The sequence below is a fragment of the Lepisosteus oculatus genome, chromosome 2, assembly GCF_040954835.1.
Source record: "Lepisosteus oculatus isolate fLepOcu1 chromosome 2, fLepOcu1.hap2, whole genome shotgun sequence".
NCBI lineage: Eukaryota > Metazoa > Chordata > Actinopteri > Semionotiformes > Lepisosteidae > Lepisosteus > Lepisosteus oculatus.
In genome coordinates, this window is record NC_090697.1 from 47,966,003 (window position 1) to 47,981,437 (window position 15,435).

The 15,435-nt window shown below is 36.8% G+C and overlaps 1 protein-coding gene across 8 annotated transcripts in view; it reads left to right on the forward strand.

Annotated features, from left to right (window-relative positions):
- dnmt3ab (DNA (cytosine-5-)-methyltransferase 3 alpha b) overlaps positions 1–6,121 on the forward strand; it is a 278,365-nt gene extending 272,244 nt beyond the window's left edge. For all 8 annotated transcript variants that reach the window (XM_015348572.2, XM_015348605.2, XM_015348586.2 and 5 more), the window contains one exon: positions 2,519–6,121. In XM_015348572.2, the coding sequence (XP_015204058.1) occupies positions 2,519–2,660 (142 nt within the window). In that variant the 3' untranslated portion in view covers positions 2,661–6,121. The remainder of the gene's footprint in view (positions 1–2,518) is intronic.
- Positions 6,122–15,435: the final 9,314 nt, after the last annotated feature.

The window sequence follows — 15,435 nt, forward strand, 5'->3', positions numbered from 1 at the left end:
TCACAGGTATTTTCAAAGTAGAAGGGGGCGAGATTTCCAGCGAAAGACACCTCCCCCCCTCCAAAACCACCCAGTAAGTACCGTACTTACTAGTTAGGAAAGCTAGGCTCCTCAATGAAATCGCTTTAACATGCTAATGCGTTGGTGTAACAGTCCGGGCGTGGCAAGCTTCTAATGTCAACCCGACTACGGCGAAAGGAACCCTTCTTTCATTGGAAGACAATTAACATATTCTAGTCCTAAATTAATTAATAGCAAACATGGTTAACATAAAATACATTTTTCCAAGAAAGTTTAGCCTTTGTCACTAATGAAACCACTAAATAAAAACATAAATGTAGAAATCTTAAGAATTTTAAAATACATGACTTTGCTAAAATTTATTTAAAAATAAAAGCGATTACAAATGCCAGCAGAGAGAGAGAACAGGGGAGGGATTTTGGTTTTGCATAAGTTGCGGGGTTATGGAAATTAGGTCTATTTGGGAGTGTGGAGTTACATGTTCTAGCTGTTTGTGAATTACCGTTATTGAGTATGGAGTGTTGAGGTATTGATTTTGTGTAATGCTTTATGTTGAAAATTGAGGTAGATTTTGTTTATGATAAAGAGGATAAACTGGGATGGGAGGAGGGTTTGATTTTGCATAAGGGGTGGGATTACGATAATTGGAGGAATTTGAGAGAGTTTGCGGGCTATTTTTGGTTTGTATTACGAATAATTCATACAAGATATTGAGATTTGTTGTTGCTTTGTTGAGATTCAACTCTGCAAGTCTGAGTTCTTGTGTCCGTCCTATCCGAGCCCAAACATATTACAATATGTATCTTTATAGCAGGTGGTGTACAGCTTTTTAGTATAGATTACACTTTTCTAAAATGTATTTAAAAAATAAAAACGATTACAATCTAATCTTTCCACGTTTGATCCCAAGATCCCAAGAAAAATAAATCTAAACGGGGAGAAAGCTATGCTGAAAGTTTATTAAGATACTTAGAAGACAAAGATATCAATTTACAGTATGTTGCATTTGTCTGATTGTGAATCAAAAAACACATATATTTAAACACGCGTTTGCGATTTGAATCAAAACGTGATTTAAATCAATATAAATGTTTATATTGTAATGCATACAGTAGGTGACTATTCATTGTTATTAAAATGACTTAAATTTGATCATGTTGTGATATTTAGAAATATAAAAGTCAATTAATTGTCCATAATATTGCTATTCTATTTTTTTAAAGAAATGTCGCAGTACACGAATATAATCATATCATTATTAATTTATTTAGATACGCGATTCCATATTATATTAGCAGAAAAGCTTAAAACTATCACTTTTTTACACGCTATTTCACATGTTAGTTAAAGACTTCGATGCTTAAAATGTTTAGGGAGAAATGGAATACGGTGTGTATTTTTTCTTGGCTGACACCCTTCTGAAGTGGTTCCATAATATCTGGTATAGGGAAAAGAAAGCGTTGATTTGATGAAAAATCAATTATGAAATTATGAACGCTCTGTTAAAAGCAAGGGAGTTTTTATGTCCGTTGCAGTAAAAGAAAATGCCTGACAAAGTAGGGCTTGGACAGATTCCAAGTGCTTGTACAAATGTGCTAAAGAAAATAGCAAAAAAAAGTCATTCCTTTGTTATTCCTTTATCGTATTGGCTAGCTAATGTCCTGTTTGTCAAAGAAAGAACTAAAAGTATTTTCGTTTAAAATGACTGTTAGAAAGAATGTGGACCAGCGTAATACTTTGAGTTTACAGCTTTTCCAAAGTCGTTCATTATTAATACTATTAGTTATATCTTCAGTAAAGGCTTTGATGCATAAATATTTCTGATAAAGGTAGGTTGTGTACTTTTGTCCAAATGAGCAATCTTGCTTTCATAAAATATACCAACTTTTTAATGACTGATGATTAACATGCTGTAATACACAGTTTAAATTTAAAAGTTCAAATGTTGAATGGCTGCATCTGTATGTATTTTTATGACTGTCTATGCACAGTACTTTCTTTAAAGGAGTTGAATTTACGGCTTCCATATTGTCTTTAAATTGTACATTTTATGTCTACCCTAACACTGAAGTAATATGAGCAGTAGAGACTAATATGGTCATTTTACAAAAGACCACATCCTGTCAATAAATAGGAATGAGAATGTGTGTAATTTGAATTGACCAGACATCATGCATTGGTGATGGAGAAACAAAGAGAAACCAGGAGAAAACGCTGTAAACGCAGATGTATAAGAAGGGACATCGGAAAAAGCTTGTTAAGACCGCAGAGCTCTGCCACAAGTGATAGAGAGAAATGTTCTCTGTAGAATGGTGCTAAACGTCCAGTCTAGGTCAATCAGCAAACAGGCTGAATGGCAGAACACCTCAAAAAGAGAAGAGGCACAGGCCATAGATTATTTTTTTTCAGGTTGGGTTCTTAGACATCAAAGGGAGTTTCAATCAGGAAGCTCATTCCTTGTCTTTTTGTTCTTCGTTACTTTCTCTCCCTCCCGTAGGGTGTTTGGCTTCCCTGTCCATTACACAGATGTCTCCAACATGAGCCGCCTGGCCAGGCAGAGACTCTTGGGAAGGTCTTGGAGTGTGCCGGTCATTCGCCACCTGTTCGCACCACTAAAAGAGTACTTTGCCTGTCTGTAAAACCCGAAACACTTGCAGAAAGAAAAACACACACACACAAGAACTGATATTTAACAGGAAACAAGCGAAAAAAATGAAATTTTACTCTGATTATTTACAAGAAAAAAATACATTTAAAGTAGATGTTTTACATAATTTCTTGTATTTTAAACGTCATTCTTTTATCCTATTTAATTTTTTTAATGTCATTTTAATTTTTAGCAATGTTATCCGGTCAAATTTTTTAAATTGATTTATGTGTGCAAGCTGTACTTGAGACAAGGCTTTCTTTTTACAGCACTGAGACAAAATGTTCTGAAGAGAAGGATTGAGAAATACCGAACAGCTGAAATAATGATCATTCTTAAGATGCATATATATATCCTGCATGTGTGTATGAGCATATATATGTGTGTGTTAATTCTGTAATCATTACAGCCTGGTTCTGATGGATAGGAGCACAAGCCAGGGGGCCACAACAGTATGCTATTCACTTCCAGTTGCTGAGCCTTACAGATATAGGAACCAATCAAGCATACATTTTTTACTGTTTTGATGGTTCTGTCTTAAGGAATCCTTGGAAAGAAAACAACAATTCACTTTTACCTCTCGTTTACAGTTCATATACATAACTTAAAGGTACTACTGTACAATGGTGACTATATTATGGTGCTTTTAAAAGACTAAGATGATTAAAAACATCCGCTTCCATGTGGCCTTACAACTTCGACAGACAGGGTTGTGACGACATAAAAAAAGAGTTTATTTTTTTGCTTTCTTTGTCTTTTTTTTTTCGTTTTTTTGTCAGTGATGTCCCGTGGCTTTGTCCACGGAAAGGGACGTACAACGCAATAAGTTGCAAGTGAAGTCACTGTAAAAAAAAAACACAAAGATGGACAGAAAAGAAAGAGAAAGAAAGGAAGAAAAAGAAAATGCAAATAATCTGCCATTACTGCTTTTCTACCACAGCTTTTATACAGAATTTACTGGTGCTTTTCAATACTTTGGCCTTGTTTACTCAGGCCAACGCCTGTGGCAGCACAAACGAACTTAAGCCAGCCAAATGGTTAGCGATGTTTTTCGTCATCCAAAACCTTGAGCTCACAGGCTGTAGTAAACTACTTTTGCAGTTTTACTCAGACTGATGTCATTTTACTGTACAACTCTGTAGGGGGTTGGGGTTGAAGGGTGGCGGTTTTACAGCCTAGTGAGCACGACCATCACCCCTTGCCCCTGCAAGCTATATTCAGTCAGGTGCAAACTACAAGAATAATGGTGCGGCTTTCACATTGCTGTTCTGCCTTTTTATAGGAGTTTTTTGCTGTATTATCAACTTTGTTTAGCTGTTTTGTATGTATGTTTTCCTTTTTTTTCTCTATTTCTCTCCCCCTCTCCCTTCCTTTTTGAGTATTTTTTTTGTTTTGCGTTATGATGTGAACTGTATTACCCTTGTAGTACTTGATCATGCTAGGGCTGTGCCAATGGATGTGAAAGAAAAGGGGGTGTGGGTGATTATTTTTCTAATCAAGTATAATGGAAGAGATCAATCATTTTAAGGAAAACAATGTATACTATTTAGTTGAGGGGGGGAGCATGTGTGTGGCGTTTGTCATACACATGCACACTCAGTGGGTAAAGAAAAGCAGATCCCCTTTTTTTCCATATCTTTCTCTATTTTAGGATAGGATTTGTCACTATGTTATAGTTGGCATATCAAGATGAAATTAAATATGTGCAGCATGTGGGATACAAATAGGAGAAAGGAACTGCTTAAAATATTGTAGCTGAGCATTGGTTAGTGTAAATTAATATCCTGCTTGAGTCTGGCTACTGGTACATAACTGCGTTCTGACCACCCTCCAACCTCAAAACTATGCTGGAATTGCATATTTCCTTATGATTCCTGCTATAAAATCTGGTGTCATCACTATACTTGCCTATATGTCTGACCTTTAAACTCCCTGGTGCACAAGAAATAAAAAAAATAGAAAAACTACTTACTTTGCTTGCTTTTAATGATTGCTGAAAGAGAGGAACTAAAATGCAGCACTTGAATATCTCAAGGTGAAGCAGGGTGTTGTCCTTAGTCATCTCAGACACAGTGTTCCCCCAGATTCTGCTGCCTTGTCACAAATACTGAAAATGAGGAAATTTTTAACCCACTTAGCTCAAGTGTCAGCCAATTTTACATTCATGAAACAGGATTGTTTTTCTCTCCTTAAAACAAATGTGAAAAAAGGGCACCATTTGCAGATATTTCAATATACAGTTATCAACATTGCACTGGACTTGAATAACTTCAGCTTTTGATATTGATCATGTTTGCTCCTTTCTCCTTTGGTCCAACTCCATAATTACAATGCCTAGATTTTGTATATAGACAAGTTCGCCTGTTGCTATTTGTTTGTTATGTCTTTTTAAATTACCTATGAGATGTACAAATATGATTCTTTGCTAATATATATAATGAAATTAGTAAAGCTTAGATTAAAAAAAAGAACTGATTAATTTGTATTCAAATAAGCTATGAAGCAGTGGGAATGGGAGGTGAGAGATTTCCAGCCTGCCTTTTGTATTTATGAATAGTTTATATGTCTGATTGAAAATGTGGCTTGTGATGATTTGTCAAGTGATCTTAACAATAACTTGTCAACAGCTTTAAGAAGGAGAAACTCAGCTTTATCGCACAGCCCTACATGCGGTAGTTTGTTTGTTTGTTTCTTTTTCTTTTTTAAGACCTAAAAGAGGGACTGTAGGTGTTTCATAAGGTGCTAAAAGAAAAAAAAATATATTGTTAGGAAAAAAAAATCAACTTGTCTTGACAATGACTGTTTTTAAGTTCTCGTAGTTATGAAAAAAGCACTATTATTTTACTCTTATACAAATATATTAACAAAGGCATTTTAACTTTGTACTTGAAAAAAATAAAAAGTAAAAAAATAATGGAAAGATTCATGTGTTTTAGCCTAGACATTGTAGTTGGTGCTTATCTGTGGGAAAATCATGTATTCATATTGGAAATTAGAAAAAACCCCTTTGGTAATAACTTTTACTGTTACATATGTACTTGCTTGATCCCTGGCAGCAATGCTTCTTTACCCTACATTCCATGCAGCAGGATCGTCAGTGTTTCTTTTTTATTGTTTGTTTTAGATTCTGTTTCATTGGACTGTAATTTTTACCGTCGCTTCGATATTTATTGACAACAATAACGTGCATTTCACAAGTCTGAGACTACAGGTCAATTGCTCTATATTTCTCTCAGTGATTCTATTGTACTTCTGTGTAACTATTTCTCGTGACATAGCTGTATATGAATTATACTTATTCTAAAGGTCAGTGCGTACAACCAATGTAGCAGTCAGACTCAGTCCGCCTTCGTCCCATTATTTTCAGTGCCCAGAAAGAAGAAAAGGCTCCTTTCTTATGTACTTGTGCTGGAGAACACTTGAATAAATGTACTGTTTTTGTGCAAAAAAAAATTTAAGCTCCTGTCATTTTTCACTTTTTCATTAATAAATACCTCTTAACTTTGTGTCCCTAATACCACAGTACTTAAATTGTTTGTAACATTTAATATGTGTAATTTGACCACAGTTCCAGTGTTACTGTAGGTGTACATTTACAATTTGACTTTTGAAGCTTTGTATTTCAGAGCTCAGTTTTCTTCCAAGGGAGGAACTGTCAACAATTGCTAGTGAAAATCAAGCTAGAGGCCATGCGATCAATGAATCTTTGAAATAACCATTGCTTTGGGGGTTCATTTCAAGACTGAAATAAGAGGATAGCTGAAAGTCATCCTGCTAATGTTTGGAACACCTTCCATTGTAAAGTATTTTTAAACAAAGCCTAAAACAATCCAACCCCCAGTCTTCTGTAAGGTATTTTAGTTTACATTTAAAACACATTATATACAGTATACTCACCCACCAAATGTTTTGTAAGTACTGTGTATTGATTTGACCAAGGTGTGAAATTATCCAACTTGAGTACATTGCAATGATGGGCATTTCATTTAAACCATGACCTTTTAAATGATATTGGCTGTTTTGGGTAGTTCTGGGTGCAACGTAATTTAACATTTCTATTTAAATAGAGAAAGCATTCCTTCTTTCACATAATATATCTTGCTTGCATGTTGCACATGATACACCTAATGTAACATTTTTTATTTGTAAACCTTCATTGCTCATGTTTGCTGCATCATACTGCCAGCATGTGTTCTGCTTCAGCAGTGAAAGTGTAACACTTCCGTTCATGGACAAAAGCCTGCACACCCATGAATAAAGATGAAATGGAATGTGACTGGCAAATAAAAAGATGAGTCACAATCGACACAAATAACAATAATGGAAATAAAAATAAAACAAATGTGTGATTTTATAGGGGTCACCGATATGGACACTCCAGTGTTTTACTAAAGATGTGCAGACTTTTACCCTTCACTGTGTAAAACTTTTTTTATGGTTTAGTCATCTTAACCTTAACTAAATACCGGCAGCCTATTCGTTTGTCTACTTTCAGATTTCTGAGTGATACTCTTTAGAATTTCCTGTAAATTTTTTGGAGAGGTGATCTTTGTTTCTCATTGCATGTGGTTGGCAAAGTAACTCAAACAGCCAAACTGTCGAACCTATAGTTTCCTGTCACCTCGCTTCGTGAGTAATCCTTTATACAACAGAGGAGCTGCACCTTGCACCCCTGAAACATCTTCTATTCAGTTTTAGCCTGTAATGTTCTTAAAGAGCCACAGATTATTTTCTTAGCACTTGTCATTTTTGCAGGAGTCGTAATTTCAGGTAAGAGGGAAGTGCACTTATCAACACGTGGGAAATGCTCTGCACTTGAGTATGTGTAATAAAGTCACCTATTCAACCCCTGCCGCATGGCTCTCTGCTGCCTGTATCTAAATTACTGATGGTTGTATTGTGGGGAGTGACTCTCTCTCATTCAGGGAGCCAAGGTTCCGAGTGTAACATTCCCCTTCATTTTCAAAAGCAGTCATTACCTAACATGACAAAATGCACTTAAGTTGTTTGAGAGTCCAGACTGGACCCTTGAAGCCACAGACTTTGGCCAAAGCTACAAGGTGAAGATCTGCAGCCGGGAGAAACATTAAGGCTGTAGAATCTGGCAAAAGTGCAGTGAAGCCAGGTGGATACAACACAGAATCCCTCCATGAACTACAGCCCAGGGCCTATATTCCTACCAGCACTTCAAGGAGAGAAAAGTGATGTGCTTATTTTAACAGAGCTCTCCAATAATGTTGTCTTCCCACAGAATCTTAATTTTACTGGGATTCTAATCCTTATTTTAATGTTAAGGCTTCCAAGGGGGTGCCCTAAATCCAGTTAATGATGAGGGTTACGCTTTGACTTTAAGGTTGTGAAGAAAAAGAATCTTTGAGACGTTAATAATAGTATACTGATCTCTAGTTTGTTTTATATTTATTCCCTCTGTCTCATCATGTGAATTTAACCTCTGACTGACTAGCATACATGAATATATCTTTTTATATTGCCTAATCTGCCTATAAGTGCCCACCAAAAACCAGCATGGTGCCCATCTACAATATATGAGGATTTGTAATTGTCTCCTTATAGAAGATACAGTGCATCTACTTGTTGTAAGATAGGGAGCACCAAGTCTTCGCTGAGCTGGTTGTGTAATCAGCATACCAAGCTGTCTTAAGTGGACCCACACCTCAGAGTGGCAGCACAAAGTGTGGATTCAGCACAACCTGTGAAGAACTGGAAAACTGTCTCCTTCTTGATGCATGTTGTGCAGTGCACTCTGGGCTTGCTCAGGGCCCAGACAATATGAACACTGCTCATGGGGCTTCTCCACTGGGACCTTTGCATTGTGCTTTCTACAGCTTCTGTATGAGATTTTTGGAAGAGTCCTAGTGTGGCCTCTTTCGGTCAACGTTAGTCACGCAGTCAATGTACAGTAGTTTTTTATATTGAAGCTGTAGGCAAGTTAGTGCTGGTGATTCAGCTGCCGGTGTATGATGGCCATTCCTAAAGGCTGGCTCTAAAAAGTGAGAGGATGAAAGTATAAATAAGTTGTTTGTGTGTATTCATGTGCACATTTGTTAAAATCTATGCAGCAGGAGGACAAAAATAGTGGGGGGGAAATTGTGTGAGAAAGATTCACCTGGCTCCCAAAGTCTACTAAGGTGAACTATTCCATAGTTTAATCCAAAAAAAATATCACTGAGTGAGCTACTGTTGTAGCTACTTGCTATTGAGGATGTCGCTCAGGTTTGGATTCATTTGTGAAGGTTTTTTTTTTCTGGCTGTTAAAGAACACAGAGGAGCTCCTGTCTAGTGTGATATGATTACTTCATTTTAATGTTTGCTATAGCTACGCATTCCAATTAAAACAAAAAGATTATTACTTAAAAAAGAGAAACATGCATTGATTGTTTCTAACATTACAATATATGAATGCATATTAATTGCAAATATTATGAATCAAAGTTATTTCTTGAATTATTCTTTGTATTCATTAAAATATATATATTATAAAGAATGTATTTAATTGATGTCTGTGTTTTATACATACGATAGACCGATAGACTACAGGAAGATGCTGAAGGAAACCACAAGTTCAGTGGACATACTGTACTAAAAGTTAAACACAGGATGGGCAGCCCAAATTCAAGTCCCCAGCCTCCATGAAAGCAGGAGGAATATCAAATGTTCCATGAAAAACACCAAAAATAGTTAATTCTGATAGTCCTCTTCAGTTTCCACAACCACAATTGTAATATGGCTTATTGTATTTGAGGAGATAAATAACAACGTGTGGAAGAGATTTCAATTCTCAGATCCTTCAAATCAAGTCATATCTACTGTATACAGTATATGCAAAGAGCCAAATGTTAGAAGGACATCTAGGATTAGAAAAGATCTAAGCACAGTATTTTTTATCTTTTACAAAAAGCTTCAAAGCTACAATTCTGCAGTACATTGGGAACCCTATTCTTAAGACATCCTTCAGGAATATGGATTTACAGTAATTGGACAATGTAAAAATCCAGGAAAAAAATATAAATGTACAGTATACTAGCCATTCTGGATTATGCAATTTCAGTACTGTATTAGGCTGCCTAAAGAAACTGGCACTGTATTTTTTTTAGTTACTTTAGGTTTCTGTTTTGTGTTTCATACAACCCACCATGCGACCCATGACTTTCTACCAGTGTGTCACACTATGAACATTCTTACCTGTTGGAATAAAGTCAAAATTGGCATGATCCAGAAATACTTGCCTTCTCCAGGAAAACACCGAAAATGAGATTCTATTGCAGTTTACTGTATAAGTAAGTTTTGTTAAATAAAATCTCTCTGCTATAGTAAGCCACTAGGAAAAGGTGAGGAATCATTCACAGCCACACTACCGTGAAACATTCCCACTTTTGGTAGCTCAGGGGACCTAAGCACAAAATGCTAATGTTTCTGAAAGTCCCGGAGGCATCTAGGGTATATTTTAAATTATCCTATTTCTGTTACCTATTCCAAAATGTGCACTTCTTAAAACCTCTTTATGAAACCCTATGATTATAGTAAGGCATCATGAGACACACTTAATTGGGTTTTGTAAAACCTGGTGTGAGTGTGTGTGCTTTGCGATGGACTGGTACCCTGACTGGTGTCTGTTGCTTGCTAGGATGGATAAATTCAAGGGAGACATTTATACTGTACATTTTGAGGCCATATTTATGGTGGCCACTAGTGGCATGACTATGAATATTACAGTCTTTTCATGAGTCAATCTGCCTCAAATCCCACATACTGTAAACTCCAGCATCAGGCAAAAAGTGCACACTGCTTAATGGCTTCTCCTTAACAGCCCCACTACACTAACTATTTAACATTATACTAATCCATTTTCCATGACCATATTGCTTTGAACGACAGCTACAGACAAGCTGCAGGCCTGGTGCTTTTATGGGGAATATGGGGTGGGAATAAACACCGAAGACATTTCTACACAAGAGCTACTTGACACTCAGGTGTTTTGGGAAGAGTGAGAAATATATAGAATGCATGTACAGTATTGAGAAGCTGTCATTGTTTTTCTCTCATTAAGCTGCAAAGCAGAGAGCTGTCTAACCGTACATAGTTAATATACTCTGGGGTCCTTATGGATATAACATAAAAATGAAGAAGCTGAACTGTGAACTACAGGGAAAGTAAAGAGACATACTGTATCAAGCTTTGGATGCCTTCAGATCGAAATTGGGACTGTAGTCCTCCCAGTGAAAGAGCATAACATGCTGCAGCACTTCTATTTCCTAAAGAGAACACTGAAAAAAAATCAACTCTTTTGGCAAATGTATTTTGATGCTCAAGTACTGAGTGGAAAGGCACATTTGAGCAGTGGTTAGCATTGCTGCCTCAATGCACTATGCCCTGGCTTCAGATACAGGGGGGCTTATCTGCATGGAGTTTGTATGTTCTCCCCATGTTCTTTCAGAGCTACAGTTTCCTCCAATAGTCAAAAAACATACTGGTAGGTAAATTGGCACCTGGAAAAACTGGCCTTCGTCTAAGTGTAAGTCTGTTTGTCGATGGAAAATGAGGACTTGCTATTGGGTATTGTAGCTTATGTTTCCTAAGGGCAGGTGCTGCAACAGCAGCAGGGTTTCTGCAAAGGAAAGAGCATCAGGGAAACTGGGGAAACAGGGAAACAGGGAAAAATCAGGTTGTCCATCTACTGCAGTACTTGATTTGGAGCTGTTGTAGATTTGCTGTCAGATTAAGAACATGAGAATAGTTTTGAATGAGAGGAGGCCAAGCAGTTTATCTAACCTGCTAGTTGTAATAAGTAGCCCATTGAACCCAGGATCTCATCCAGCAGCTTCTTGAAGGAAGTAAGGGTATCAGCTTCAACAAGACAAAGCTGGGTTCCTTTATCAATACTCCCAAATTTCTAACGTTTGTTTGGTTCACAATGTGGTGGAGTTGATATAACTACTATAAAGAACATGACATTGAGCTGACGTCATACTTATGAGTCCTCCAAAAATTAAATTATCTGCTTCTGTTATCTCTTGCTTTTAAAGTGAAGACTTACTTTGGATCCACTTACTTCCTAATTGAAAATAATCTAGACCAAGCATCAGACCAGCCTGACAGATGCCAGATATGAAGTATCCAACTAGCAGTCTCAAACTACAGGCCTGATTTCAGGGCTCTGGAAGATATTGTGCAGATACAGATGTCACACTGAGAACTGGTGAGTAGTGTACAAAATACGTACATATTGTGGCATACCCATGGGTGTGTCGTAACAGGAATCTTTAAAATATGTGGGTCCAGGCCAGCAAATACACAAACACAGCTGTAAGGTTTAGACACCCTAGTGCAATTTATTTATAGGGCAGGGAACTCAAAACACCACACCCAAAACAAAATTCTAAGTTCTTTCTTGAGCTCCTACCTGAACTATTTTACAAAATCCCTCTCTACAGTATCATGGCCAAGCAGTTATCCTTCTTATTGGCTTCCAAACAACAAAGTTTCTCCCAGACTTTCTTCAAAAGAGTTTTTCTGAGACAGTTCCTTGATCCTTGGTCTGGCCTCTTCCCTCCTATGACCTGCACACAAATAGATTATGCCCTCTGTCCTTCAGATAACAGACAACCACCAATTCCTGCAATTGGTCAGGTGACAAGAGCAGCTCATTCACCATCGCTATATTTACACTTGACTTTTAGATTTTACATTACATCAGGTAAAAAAGGCTGTTTATTTTACATTTTCTTGGTGATTTTGTGTTGTAATTACATTCCAAAAATGCTACAGTGCTTAGAAGGATTGGAGATCACTTCTCTAAAGTTTATTGTGCACATCAGCACATCAGGTGACATCAGTTTTGAAGAGTGTCATACACATGACAAGACTGGAGACTGAAATATGCATTGACAAAATGTGCTAATCTTCAACCATAAATTACCCAAACGAATCAATATTCAAACCATTAAAAACATAATTGAATTGAAACATCAAAAGCTAATACAACAAAACCTAAGTACAACAAAAGTATACCGTACCAGTCCATTTCATCATTAACATGTACAGTATATTCAGGTAAATATGATATGCTATGAACAGACATAGAAACAGTAAGGACAATTATTTACAATCAGGCATATGTAAGATAATTGGTCTTAAATTGTGAGGTCTCTTTTTACTAAGAAAGGAATTTAATAAAGTACTGTTTTAGTACGCTTTTTCATGAATGATCTCTTATCCTGTGACTATTATACTCAAGCAAAAGATGACAGCTACAGCTCCAGATTTCAAGTACATCAGACATCAGAGAACAGACCATTCAACCAATCTGCATCTGTTATGTTCTACACAGCAAGTGAATCTATCACAGCAGCAGGCTTGCTTTTCACAGATCCCTGCCTCCACTAGATGTGTAAGTAATTTATTCTGTATATTAGTGGTATTTTAAAATTTGTGTTCTGATATCAATGAGAAATTGATTTTAACAAATATCAGTTTTAAAAGGAATTGATTATAATTTGACATATGCAGAACCCCATGTTGTCAAACTCTAGGGAGGTGTACCGCGCTTTGATTTATACTCTGCCTTTATTTCTATTTATTCTGTCTTCTCCTTTCAATGTATCAAAGCACAACTTGCATTATCAATGGATAGTGTATTACCATTACGTTTAGTTTTTCTATTTCCTTTCCCCATTAAGAGTGGGTAATTTTCACTAAAACATACACATGTAGTCATCATAAATTGCTGAAAAATTTGCATCTGTTTGACAAATTGAGCAAACAGGCTTCATAGATGTTTTATGAGGTGCAAGTGAAAAAAATCATGAAGAAAAGCACTTTTGGTTTATCATTGATGCTACTTCCTCTAGCCCCTTCAATTCAATATCCATAATTCCATTCTTATCTGTTCTTGCTTCTACTTCTGTCCCACATTGGAATCTCCTCTTCAACAGAAGTACAAGTTGATATTTTGTTAAAGGCCCACACCTGACACTGATGAAGTGAGTGAGGGAATTCAGGGTTATGCACATCGTTAGCTAACTGAACGACACTATACTCAGCATAAAAAAAAAATGAATATGAAAAGGTACAACTCTAGCTCTTGAAAAGCATTTTAGCAAATGAAAAGTCCTTATCTCTCTTTTGTGGAGACAAAACAGATCACCAAACGTAAGGGGCTGCCGAGACAGTTAAAACAAATAGGGGAATGAACCCTGTGCAGGTACCAACAAACAGAGATACTAAACAAACACTAAAATAATAAATCCTCAAAGTCCAGGAACAGGCCAAATTCAGGAACCATGAAGACAATCCAAAGCGAAATAAAACACAAATAGCAGGGGAAAGGAAACTAGGAGTAACCAGGAGAAGATAATAAAACAAGGACTGGAACACAACAGGAGTAAGATAAGACACAGGAAACTAAGTTCAGGGAAAACCAGGTAAATAAGGTCCAGAGCTCTGACCAGAGATATACAAGTACAAGACTAAGCATTGAATGAATGAGAGCTCAGTTTATATATACAGTAGCTGAGTGAGGGAGCATGGAGTACCAGGTACACTGCTCAGTTCGTGATTGGTTACAGCCGTCTGCATGATCTGTTTCTTTGCTGCACAGCTGGGCCAGCAGCCAGTGCTTGAGGCGCCCTCTGGTAGTGTAAAGATGGAGTCATAACAGAAAAGTAATATGGGCAAACTTTGCACTATGGTAATGGCAGCACTTCAATGAATACCAGCAGACAATAATGTTAAAATTTTTGAGTTTACATGAGTGTAGATCCAGTAACAGTGGTGACACCTTGTCATTAAAAAAGCAAATATGTACACAGAAGCAATCAGACCTGCTGCAGGACTAGCTATTCATTTTTGTTCTGTATTTTTTGTACTTACTGAGAACTATCTTCTTTTAGTCTGTTGTGATGTATAGCGTGTAATAAAATGTTTTTGTTTATGTATTTACTCACTGTGCCATGTGACATTAAGATGGGAAGTCAATAGTCTATGGTCAGACTAATGTCAGTCTATCTCCAGTCCAGCATTTCTTGAAAGCCTTTACTTCAGAGCTCTCTTTGTTTTTTTTTCTTTATTTATAACACCATTCTCCATTCTCAGCACAGACATATACAGTACAGCAAATAGTCATACAAATGGCAACTATTGAAGGCACTGACTACTAACAGAAATACGGGATAACAGACTGATCCACAGATGTGCCAATTAATAAAAATGGAATGAAATTATCCCAAATAAAGTTGTACCTTTTCATTGTTTTAACTTTTATGAGCCATTTTTAACTACTTAAAGAAGTGCCTTCATTTATAATTTGTATAGTGACAGTTTATAAAGGACACATATGAATGTTCTAAAGCTATCTAAAAATACTACAGTACATTTCTAAATATAGTCCTAGCTGCGTGTTGAATAATATAAAAGACAGCAGATTAATGCTTTTCATCAACTGAGGAGGAGTACCGAGTAATTGCAGTAATACTAGTGTCCTCACCTACAGAAGATCCTTCATATGTCTACACTCCAGCAAAGGAAATCATAACCATGACTGTTAGAGGCTGCTAGGAACTGACAGCATGGGAGGGGTTGAAGCGTTCACAGTGAAACCAGTGCTCTATTTAACCAACATTTTTCCAAGTTCCAAAAACAAACAAAAAAAACCTCTTCAGCCACCAGCAACTTCTCTAGCTACTCTCTTAGAGCTCGTTGTCTCTTCTTTCTGACTATCTTCCACTCTCAGCACCTTGGCTGTGTGTCTC